The 12,112-nt window shown below is 39.6% G+C and overlaps 1 protein-coding gene across 2 annotated transcripts; it reads right to left on the reverse strand.

The window, feature by feature from the left end:
* Positions 1–9,362: 9,362 nt before the first annotated feature.
* Positions 9,363–11,891, reverse strand: LOC146579019 (ladderlectin-like). Of its 2 annotated transcripts, XM_085269465.1 has the most exons (7): positions 11,802–11,891; positions 11,647–11,724; positions 11,469–11,507; positions 10,477–10,589; positions 10,253–10,387; positions 10,052–10,163; positions 9,363–9,688 (listed from the first exon to the last, which is right to left on the reverse strand). In XM_085269465.1, the coding sequence occupies exons 2-7, from the start codon at positions 11,720–11,722 to the stop codon at positions 9,606–9,608; spliced, it is 558 nt and encodes a 185-aa protein (XP_085125591.1). In that variant the 5' UTR covers positions 11,723–11,724; positions 11,802–11,891; the 3' UTR covers positions 9,363–9,605. The 2 variants fall into 2 exon arrangements, with proteins under 2 accessions (XP_085125591.1, XP_085125592.1); XM_085269466.1 differs by lacking the exons at positions 11,469–11,507; positions 11,647–11,724; positions 11,802–11,891 and adding an exon at positions 10,952–11,436.
* Between the last annotated feature and the right edge of the window lie 221 nt (positions 11,892–12,112).

Here is a 12,112-nt window from a genome sequence, read left to right on the forward strand (position 1 = left end):
ACTGTTAAGTAGTGGGCCACTGATGGGGATGATCAGCGGCAGCCGGTGAGACTTGATGCAGGACAGTTATGGCTGGCTTCAGGATGGGAAATCCTTCCAGCCTCATGATCAGAGATGATTAGAGACAGTAACGTGTATCTGATTACTTTTTTCAAGTGACGAGTAAAGTAAGGAATTACTATTGCAAAAAAGGTCATTAGATTACTGTTACTTTCCCGTAAGCATGCTTCGTTACTGCGTTATTAACCAGTGATTTTTTTTGTGAGAGTGTCTCATGACAATGACGTAAGCGTGTGCAACGTTCATGGTTAACAGCTGTGTGCAGATCAACAATGGATAATATAACGAGTGCGGGACAGAGTATGACTGTGCAGCATTTAAAGCGTGGAAGTACTGACCTTACTTTAAATTTTGATTCAGTAAAAAGAGACAGAAACATTGGCGCCCGTGGGGTGTGTGGGAAGAAAACTTCTTTTTATAGCGAAAAAAACTCCTAAACTTCCAAGGAAGCACCGAGTATGCTGCCACAGGAATTTGAAATTCACAGAGAAACTGCCGGATCCTTCCGCTGACATGACCACTGTGGCACACCTGCACCAGGGCAAACCTCCACCCGCCCCACTCCTGCTAAACAGGTGAAGTTTTCTCTGGTCCCCTCCCCAATCAGACCAGGAGTGACATGTTTAGCCGCATGTTCTCCTTAAATTGCTGGCTGTCTGAGTGGTGTCCCAGAAATGATGTGGGCTTCATAGATAATTGGCAAACCTTCTGGAGGAAACCTGGTCTTGTTAGGAGAGACGGCATCCATCCCACTTTGGATGGAGCAGCTCTCATTTCTAGAAATATGGACAAATTTATTAAACCCCCCAAAATATGACTATCCAGAGTTGGGACCAGGAAGCAGAGTTGCAGTCTTACACACCTCTCTGCAGCTTCTCTCCTCCTGCTACCCCCCCAAAAACCCATCTCCATAGAGACTGTGTCAGCTTCCAAAAAGACAAAAAACAAACTAAAAACCAGCAACAAACAACTTAAACATAAACAATTACAAAGAAAGAACAATACAGTATCCACATCTGAACCAAAGAGTAAAACAGTGAAATGTGGATTATTAAATATTAGGTCTCTCTCCTCCAAGTCTCTGTTAGTACATGACTTAATAATTGATCAACAAATTGATTTACTCTGCCTTACAGAAACCTGGTTGCAGCAGGATGATTATGTTAGTTTAAATGAATCAACACCCCCGAGTCATTCTAACTACCAGAAATCTCGAAGCACAGGCCGAGGGGGCGGTGTGGCAGCAATTTTTCACACCAGCCTATTAATTAATGAAAGACCAAGACAGACTTTTAATTCATTTGAAAGCCTGATGCTTAGCCTCGTCCACCCCAGCAGTAAAACTCAGAAACCAGTCTTACTTGTTATCATCTATCGTCCACCTGGGCCTTACACAGAGTTTCTGTCTGATTTCTCAGACTTTATATCTCATTTAGTTCTGAGCTCAGATAAAATAATTATTGTGGGTGATTTTAACATCCATGTAGATGCTAAAAATGACAGCCTCAACATGGCATTTAGTCTGTTATTAGACTCAATTGGTTTCTCTCAAAATGTAAAAGAACCCACCCACCACTTTAATCACACTCTAGATCTTGTTTTAACATATGGCATAGAAACTGAACATTTAACAGTGTTTCCTGAAAACCCTCTCCTGTCTGATCATTTCCTGATAACATTTACATTTACAATAATTGATTACACAGCAGTGGAGAGTAGACTTTATCAAAGTAGATGTCTTTCTGAAAGTGCTGTAACTAAGTTTAAGAATATAATCCACCCACTGTTATCATCTTCAATGCCCTGTACCAACACAGAGCAGAGCAGCTATCTGAACGCTACCCCAACAGAGGTCGATTATCTTGTTAATAATTTCACCTCCTCACTACGTACGACTCTGGATACTGTAGCTCCTGTGAAAACTAAGGCCTCAAATCAGAAGTACCTGACTCCGTGGTATAATTCTCAAACACGTACCCTAAAGCAGATGACTCGTAATCTGGAGAGGAAATGGCGTGTCACAAATCTAGAGGATCATCATTTAGCCTGGAGAAATAGTTTGCTGCTTTATAAGAAAACCCTCCGCAAAGCCAGAACATCTTACTATTCGTCACTGATTGAAGTAAATAAGAACAACCCCAGGTTTCTCTTCAGCACTATAGCCAGGCTGACAAAAAGTCAGAGCTCTTTTGAGCCAACCATCCCTTTAACGTTAACTAGTAACGACTTCATGAACTTCTTCACAAATAAAATTTTTATCATTAGAGAAAAAATTACCAATAATCATCCCACAGATGTAATATTATCTACAGCTACTCTTAGTACCATTGATGTTAAGTTAGACTCTTTTTCTCCAATTGATCTTTCTGAGTTAACTTCAATAATTACTTCCTCCAAACCATCAACCTGTATTTTAGACCCCATTCCTACAAAACTGCTCAAAGAAGTCCTGCCATCAATTAATTCTTCGATCTTAAATATGATCAACCTATCTCTAATGATCGGCTATGTACCACAGGCCTTCAAGCTGGCTGTAGTTAAACCTTTACTCAAAAAGCCATCTCTAGACCCAGCAGTCTTAGCTAATTATAGGCCAATCTCCAACCTTCCTTTCATATCAAAAATCCTTGAAAGAGTAGTTGTCAAACAGCTAACAGATCATCTGCAGAGGAATGGTTTATTTGAAGAGTTTCAGTCAGGTTTCAGAGCTCATCACAGCACAGAAACAGCTTTAGTGAAGGTTACAAATGATCTTCTTATGGCCTCTGACAGTGGACTCATCTCTGTGCTTGTCCTGCTAGACCTTAGTGCAGCATTCGATACTGTCGACCATAATATCCTATTAGAGCGATTAGAACATGCAGTAGGTATTACAGGTACTGCGCTGCAGTGGTTTGTATCATATCTATCTAATAGACTCCAGTTTGTGCATGTAAATGGAGAGTCCTCTTCACACACTGAGGTTAATTACACTGTAAAAAAGAAAAAGTTGAGAAAACTTAAAATTTCAAGGCAACATGATGCAAGAGATTTTTGAGTTTTCTCAACTTCTGCCAACTGTAGTTGACTTAACTAATATTTTCATGTTCTGCCAACTTGGATCTACTTGTTCACCTAATTAGGATAATCCTGTAAGTCTAACAAAGAAATTCTGGTTTCAATGCCATGTATTTCTGCCTTCAACAAACAAAGATATTCCTGTTGAATTAACATACAATTATTCCCTCCAAGGCCATGTATTCCTAAATTCACCAAACGCAGATATTCTTGTTGAATAATCATACAATTCTTACTCCAGTGAGTTGAAAATTTACCAATATAAATAAAGAAAAATGTATGCTGTTATCGTACTTGAAAAAACACTCAAACAGATATAGAATAAAACAAAGCACAACTGAATGTTATGTAAAAACGTATTTATTTTTTTCAACAGTGCTTTCAGTATATTTCAGAAGGTCATGGGCAGTGGGGTGAATTTCTGTAAAAAAGCAAACAAACAGAAAAAAACGTGTTGCCAGTTTCTTTAGGGTGCTTTGAGCACCCCAGCAGAGACATTAAAATTCCAGAGTCCAGAAAAAAAGAAAAGTGTCCAGCAGCTTAGTCATTCACGTTCACACCCTGACTGTCCTGTAAAAGCTTAACTTAACTATTGCACACTAAATAGGGTAGTGCAACAAACAATTGCCTATGTACCCAGACATCGACATTTTACATGGGCTTACTATGATGAACTACAGAAGTCAAAAGTTATTAGAAATGTTACCATCAATGAACAGCGAACTATCAGGTAAAATACCAGTTCCATACTTCAGGTGGAGTGAAAAACACTATAACAAATCTTTTAAAATCCTACAAGACAAAATTTCACCATAGATTCTCAATAATACAGATTCATCTGACTAATATTTACATTTCAAATAATCCCTTATCCACTTCAACTTCATATTGACCGACCAGGTCAAAATGAACCATTCTGTTTTGACTGTTCCTTCTTTTCTCCCTTCTTCCTTTCCTCCCTCTTTCCTTCACTTATTCCTAATTAATTTTAACAGTTCAAACACTAAATATGCAACTCTTTGTAACAGGTGAACGATTATATAGAGGGAAAGGGGTTGAACTACTGTTTTTTTTTTTTTACATGACTCTACAATGCACTTGAACATGTTTAAGAACAAGTTAAACTCATGTCTGGCTTCCCCATTAACAGTCACAGCAAAAGCTTTGTTTTTAGAGACCTTATGCGCTGTGAGCATCGAGAGCCACCGAGTTCAAAAAAGATGCCCTGAATTGCTTCAAAGGTATAACTCATCTGCTTTGGATAATCAATGTTGAGGGCATACAGACGGCCAAAGAGGTATGCCAAGGCAGTAGAGAGGTCTGGAATGTTATGTAGCACGATGTCCCCTTCCAACACAACAGCATGTTCTCGCACAGACGTATCGGCATCGTCATCTTGCAGGATGGTGAGGATGGCAACTGATGCACCGTTCAACACTGGTTCCAAAATGTCAGTGTCCTGAAGAGAAGAAAAGTAAAATATGAATTATTGAAAGCTAAGAAAAATTAAAGACAAAATACATTTCTAAAGATCTTAACTTTAACCTCTATACCATGATGCTCATTTGACTCATGGAGGTTTTAAAAAGAAAAAGCTTATTTTCCTTTAATTAACAGCACAATATCTTTCACCAACCAACCTTGTGATGAGTTTTGTACAAAAATATTTTCTGCTGTTGAACACCCACTAACAATGCCCAGGTGCTCCTCAGCAGAAAAAAAAGCAGCGAGAGTTATGACAACTGCAATCCTCACCATAAAATTATCTGGACTGCACTGAGGAAGTGGACATTTCCATTTTGGATTAAATCATCTTTTAAAAACATCTCATAGCAATTAGTTTTGCTTGCATTACTTTTTTGTACTTACTAAGCACTTCAGGAAAACCTGTGTTGCATCCTCTCCGAGGAAAATGGGCAGGCCTCTCAGTGCTGCTGTCTTTCGGTGGGACACAATGTCAGATGTCTAAAGAGCATTCAGTGGAAAACAAGCATTTAAATTAGTATAGTAACGTGGTGTACCTACACACAATGCAAAATCAGAACTCTTATAGTAATGAAAATAAAATACAGATCAGGCCCAGCAACATGTAAAACTTAAAAAAACAAAACACCATTTTAACGATTTTACTTTCTTTTTACAAATTAAATAAAATACCGCCAAATAAAAACAAAGTAATGACTGATTACATTCATTTCCATTGATGTGTTTTGGCTGAAGCCAACATTTTTTTCTGTTATGACAAAGGTATACTCTCTTCTAAAAATGTCAGGTAAAGGGAGCACTTACCTGTTCATCAAGTTTATCCAAGAGGTCTTCCATGTCCTCACCAAGAGCTCCCTTCTTAGACCGGTATAGTTTCAGCAGGCCAGGCACAAATTTGTTGAGGGATGCATTGAACGTCCCTAGGAGGTCTTTGCTTGTGATCCGATGAAATTCTTCAGATATCTAAACAAGACAATAACCAAAATATTGCCATTTATTCAGCACAGAAAATTTCTGGGTAGCTGCCTTGTACAGTCTGCACCATGTTATATGCCTGACTGTGTTATCAACCGCAAAACCTACTTCAAAAATCTCTCATGAATACACATTTTGCACAGGAATAGAAACACCCTCCACAAAAAACAGTATCAATATGCAAATACATATTATGTTCTACGTTGCACCAAAATCTGTGACGAATCAGATTATGTGACCTGCCTTAGTATTCTTTCCCTAAAAATCTCAGTCTATAGAAATCCTATTTCCAGCACTAAAAAAAAAAAAACATACATGCTAAGTCAAAAATTATGTGATTGACTTTCTGTTTCACAGGAAGAACAATTTTGATTTAGCATGGGGACTCTTTTCTTGTACTGGCAGAAATGTTCAGGGTAAGAATATTATGACAGGTCAAATAATCTAATGGGTCACAGATTTCAATGTGGACTGGTTGCACAAGGTATAATAAAGTTGGCCAATGCATTACACCAGCAAATACTGTACTACTTCAATAATAGTCCATCTAGTATAAGTCATGCCCAATTTGAATAATAATTAAATTATAAATAAATTTGGACACTCTTACCTCCTCAGAGGAAAACAGCCCAGGCCATCTCTCCTGGACCTCAGATACCATAGGTTGACACTCCACAACCTCTCTCCGCCTGAGAGAAAATGTCAGCGCCATCTTCTGCTGTATGACTTTCAAGTTCTTTTGTTTCTTCTTCATTTCACTGACCAGAGCAACTCTTTCCTCTTCAAGAGTAGAATCATCATGGTGCTGTGGATAATCTGGGACATGATTGACCTCTCCACGTTTGGGCTTTTTAAGGGTGAAAGGACTGCTGGCTTCATCTTCTCCTTTCCTTTTCCTGTTTACATTTACTTCATTGCAGCCTGCCCGACGAAGCTTTGATCTGTAGTTTCCAAGTTTGTGCTTGATACTTGCTTTCCATCCCTCGTAGCCTGTGATGCTACCTGGCTCCTTCAGGCATGGATATTTGAGAACCAGTGCAGAAGCCACTGACTCAACCTCATCTTTCTCAGGGTAGGCTTTAATTTCAAACACTGCCTCTGCAATTTTATCCAAAATCTCCATCTTCATGTCTCTTGTTACTGCAAGGCCCTTCTTAGATTTTTCATATGTCACATTAGCCTTACACAATTTCAGTTCAACATCATGTGAAAACTTGGGAATAGAAAATGGAGAGGGCCACTCTGACACATGTCTTAAGTTCATCTGGATAGTATACAGGCTTCCCTTAGGCAGTATCATTAGAAGACATAGCATACATTTTCACTGCTATGCTGATGACACCCAGCTCTATCTGTCCATGAAGCCAGATGACACACACCAATTAGTTAAACTGCAGGAATGTCTTAAAGACATAAAGACCTGGATGGCCGCTAACTTTCTGCTTCTTAATTCAGATAAAACTGAGGTTATTGTACTCGGCCCTGAAAATCTTAGAAATATGGTATCTAACCAGATTCTTACTCTGGATGGCATTACCTTGGCCTCCAGTAACGCGGTGAGGAACCTTGGAGTCATTTTTGACCAGGACATGTCCTTCAACGCACATATTAAACAAATATGTAAGACTGCTTTCTTCCATTTGCGCAACATCTCTAAAATTAGAAATATCCTGTCTCAGAGTGACGCTGAAAAACTAGTTCATGCATTTATTACTTCCAGGCTGGACTACTGTAACTCATTATTATCAGGATGTCCAAAAAACTCGCTGAAAAGCCTTCAACTAATCCAAAATGCTGCAGCAAGAGTCCTGACAGGGACTAGAAAGAGAGAGCAGATTTCTCCTGTTTTGGCTTCCCTTCATTGGCTTCCTGTTAAATCCAGAATTGAATTCAAAATCCTGCTCCTCACATACAAGGTCTTAAATAATCAGGCCCCATCTTATCTTAATGACCTTGTAGTACCATATCACCCTATTAGAGCACTTCGCTCTTGCTCTGCAGGCCTACTTGTTGTTCCCAGAGTATTTAAAAGTAGAATGGGAGGGAGAGCCTTCAGTTTTCAGGCCCCTCTTCTGTGGAACCAGCTTCCAGTTTGGATTCGGGAGACAGACACTATCTCTACTTTTAAGATTAGGCTTAAAACTTTCCTTTTTGCTAAAGCATATAGTTAGGGCTGGACCAGGTGACCCTGAATCCTCCCTTAGTTATGCTGCAATAGATGTAGGCTGCCGGGGGATTCCCATGATGCATTGAGTTTTTCCTTTCCAGTCACCTTTCTGACTCACTATGTATTAACAGACCTCTCTGCATTGAATCATATCTGTTATTAACCTCTGTCTCTCTTCCACAGCATGTCTTTATCCTGTCTTCCTTCTCTCACCCCAACCGGTCGCAGCAGATGGCCCCGCCCCTCCCTGAGCCTGGTTCTGCCAGACGTTTCTTCCTGTTAAACGGGAGTTTTTCCTTCCCACTGTCGCCAAAGTGCTTGCTCATAGGGGTTCATATGATTGTTGGGTTTTTCTCTGTATCTATGAAGCGCCTTGAGGCGACTTTTGTTGTGATTTGGCGCTATATAAATAAAATTGAATTGAATTGAATTGAATTGAAAATAGATTTATGAGCAACAGGACTTAGTGCCGCTGAGTCTTTGATTTTATTTATTTTCTGGACTCTGGAGGTTTACCCAGTGACAGGTGTGCCGCAGGTGTGCCATTTTACCACTGACATGCTAAAATCTACAGAGCAGATCAGACAGAGACTTAAAATGCTTCCAGATGAGAATATCTTCAAAAGGTGTTTGAATTCAATGAGAAGGCTGATCTAGCGCAGCATAAAAAGTCTAAGACTTGTACATGGAAGAAATGGAGAAGAAGGCTTTGTTATCTACCCTGGAATACCACCAAGCCATTGGTTCAGGTATGTGGATGACACCTGGATGAAAATCAAATCTTAGGACGTACCACAATTCACGGATCACATTAACTTGGTTGACCAACACAGCAAGTTCACCAGGGAGGTTATGAAAAGTGGCAGGTTAGCCTTCTTAGACTGTGAGATTTCCATCAGTAATGGGGGACATTTAGAAGTTGATGTGTACCGTAAACCTACGCATACAGATCAGTATTTAAGGTTTGACTCTCATCATCAACTGGAGAATAAACTGGGTGTCATCAGGACGCTACAACACAGAGCGAACACCATCCCCACAGACACAGCGGCCAGGGAAGCAGAAGAACATCACATCAGGAAAGTCTCGAGTATATGTGGTTATCCCAGCTGGACATTTGTCAAAGCTAGGAAGGCGCCAAAAGAAAGCTCCAGCCGATCCAGGAGAGAAGGACCTAAGGAAAAACCCTTAATGATCCCATATGTGTCAGGAGTATCGGAGCAGTTAAGAATCCTTTTCTCTAAACACAATGTCGCTTATGACTTTTAAACCCCAAAACACACTGTGCCAAAAATTGATCCAATGAAACAGGTCCCCTAATGTAAACAGAGTAATATAGTGTACACTGTTAGGTGCCAGGAGGATTGCCATGATTTTTATACATCAGGGAAACAAAATAACCTCTAGATAAGCAGATGGCACAATACAGAAGAGCTAACTTGTCAGGCCAGGACTCCATAAAGAAAATATTTAATTTCTACATCATGTGAGCACAGAAATTTGAATTTGCATCAGGTATTTGGAAAATGGTGGATTTATGCCTGGATGTGTATGAATCTTTTGAAGTATTCCCATGAAAATGTGACAAAGACTCAGAGACCAGTTTGATTCAATGCTTAAAGGTTTAATAATGAAGATGATGTTCATTCAGGGAAGTAAAGTGAAAGCTTAAAGCATTCTTTCCATTACACACTCAGTTTGTTCTTATTAAAAGAGACAATCCATCTACAGGTTGCATCATTTTTCAACTCATTCCTTATGTAGCGTTGCGGTGAACTAAAAGAAGTAAAGATGTAAGAAGAGAAACATTTTAAGCTGGATTTATGAGATTATTTGCTCTAAAGACCGGTGAACCAAGCCTTCATTCCAGAGATCGTCTGACTTTCCTGGCGCAGACAAATGGGTATCTGGCGTCACAGGGTATGTCATTCATACAGAGGTTTCCTGTAAGCACCAAAAATGAACATTAAGTGAAGCCATGCTCACATGGACGTCTATACTGACACAAATATTTAGTTTGCATAATAGCAGGAGCACCTGTCAATATTCATTTTTGACTCTACTTTCACAGCACTATGTAAATTTACTTTAAATTTAATGACGTGAAATACAGCAATCTATTTTATTCATTATGGTAAAACACAAAGTTTGTCTCTGTTAAAAATAAAATTTAGAATTCATATTATTTTCCTGTAAGTCACTGCTATTTATCACACCAAATGATAAGCATTTTTTGAGAAAATGTGGATACTGTAACAGTTTTTGTTCCCCTCAAAATGAATTCATACACTTTCTTTTAAATTTTACCTGTCCAATTCATATGCAGGCAGTTCTCTCTGCCCCTGACATTGTTAGGCTCTCCGTGACACCAGTTTGCATATGTGAAACGGGTTCCATCGATCCAAAACCAATAACGCTCCTAGAAAACACAAAAAAAACAGAGAATAGTGTCAATAGGCAGGCATATCCTCTAGTCTCAGAACTAATGTCTAATATTGAGTAGTGTACCTCTTGAGCATCTGAGCCTCCAATCCATGTAGGGACATGATTACGAGCACCATTAAGTATGACCCTCTGAATCGCTTGGTACTCTCCGAGGTTGTGCACAGACGCCAGATTTGCATTCAGGGACTGACAGTGTCTCTATAGGACAAAAGGTCTAGTTTAAACCAAGTTTGATATGAAAAGTATTAAAGCAGAGAGAAATGCTAAATCGAAATCACTGTTCTTACCTGCGCCTGAGCCCAAGTCAGTTGATTGGGAAAGAAGTGATAGTATCGGTTTCCATATCTAGTCCAAACCCAGGGGCTAAAACATGCAGATCTCTTCTCAACAAGATGCTCTCCTGAGGACAAGCAAAGACTACTTAGATACTCAAACATCAATTATCGTTGCTATTTACAAAAAAGTAATTGTCTTTCAAACCATGTATATGCTCAAACCTTTATACCCCCGCAAACACACACACACACACACACACCACACACACACACACACACACATATATATATATATATATATATATATATATATATATATATATATATATATATATATATATATATATGTGTCTCCCATTTTGACCTCGGGACCTGGAAGTCCCGAGGTCAAAATGGGAGATGCCCCCAAGGGTGGTGGAGAATGACCGAGCTAAGATCCTGTGGGACTTCCAGATACAGACGGACAAAATGGTGGTGGCTAACCAACCGGACATAGTGGTGGTAGACAAACAGAAGAAGACGGCCGTAGTGATCGATGTAGCGGTTCCGAATGACAGCAATATCAGGAAGAAGGAACACGAGAAGCTGGAGAAATACCAAGGGCTCAGAGAAGAGCTCGAGAGGATGTGGAGGGTGAAGGTAACGGTGGTCCCCGTGGTAATCGGAGCACTAGGTGCGGTGACTCCCAAGCTAGGCGAGTGGCTCCAGCAGATCCCGGGAACAACATCGGAGATCTCTGTCCAGAAGAGCGCAGTCCTGGGAACAGCTAAGATACTGCGCAGGACCCTCAAGCTCCCAGGCCTCTGGTAGAGGACCCGAGCTTGAAGGATAAACCGCCCGCAGGGGCGTGCTGGGTGTTTTATATATATATAAATTATAAATATTTTATTTTCTCACTGGTAAAACATATCATTTGAACACATACATTACATACAAGCATACAAGTGAGGACATAGATGTGCTCTTCAGCATGACAATAATCTGAGAGGAAAATTGTTACCAACCTGGGGGATTTGATTCAGACCCATCCTTACCCACTTCATCTGGAAGAACCCAAAAAACGTTATAATTTTGATAAATTTTAGTGGTAAATTTCCATTTATAATATTGATATTATAAGTGTTGTTTGTATTATTGATTCCACACATATATACGTTATCTATATTATACTACAATACTCACTGGCAGCAGTGGTCAGAGCGATCATTGCACAAAGAAGTGCAGACACAGTCAGCAGCTTCATGGTGATAATTAGCATCTCTGTGAACAACAAAAGACCCAAAGTTATTAGCACTTCATTAAACAAAGCACAGAAGGAATCTGAGTTTTCAGCCAACCTTTTGTAGAATATCTTGTCTGTTCAGTCAGTAGCTTCAGCCTTCCAAGGTTGGAACAAGGTGCTGAACAGCTCTGAGATCACGGCTTATATTCTGTCTCTTTGTAGTTTCAAAACAGGGAACTAACATTGAAAAAAATGACACGTGTATTATGTGATTCATGCTGGCCAGACTTTTACTGCACTTCTTTCTTTCACAACCAAAACCAAAATTATTGCCAAATGCTGACTACTTCTTCCAGCTGCCCACTTAATTTTACTAGTCAACAACTAGTCAAACACTGGTCAACACTCCATAGTATAAATGGAGAA

The sequence above is a fragment of the Mchenga conophoros genome, linkage group LG3 (genome assembly GCF_057382185.1).
Source record: "Mchenga conophoros isolate Kocher_MC1m ecotype Shallow Benthic linkage group LG3, M_conophoros_male_GT1.1, whole genome shotgun sequence".
NCBI lineage: Eukaryota > Metazoa > Chordata > Actinopteri > Cichliformes > Cichlidae > Mchenga > Mchenga conophoros.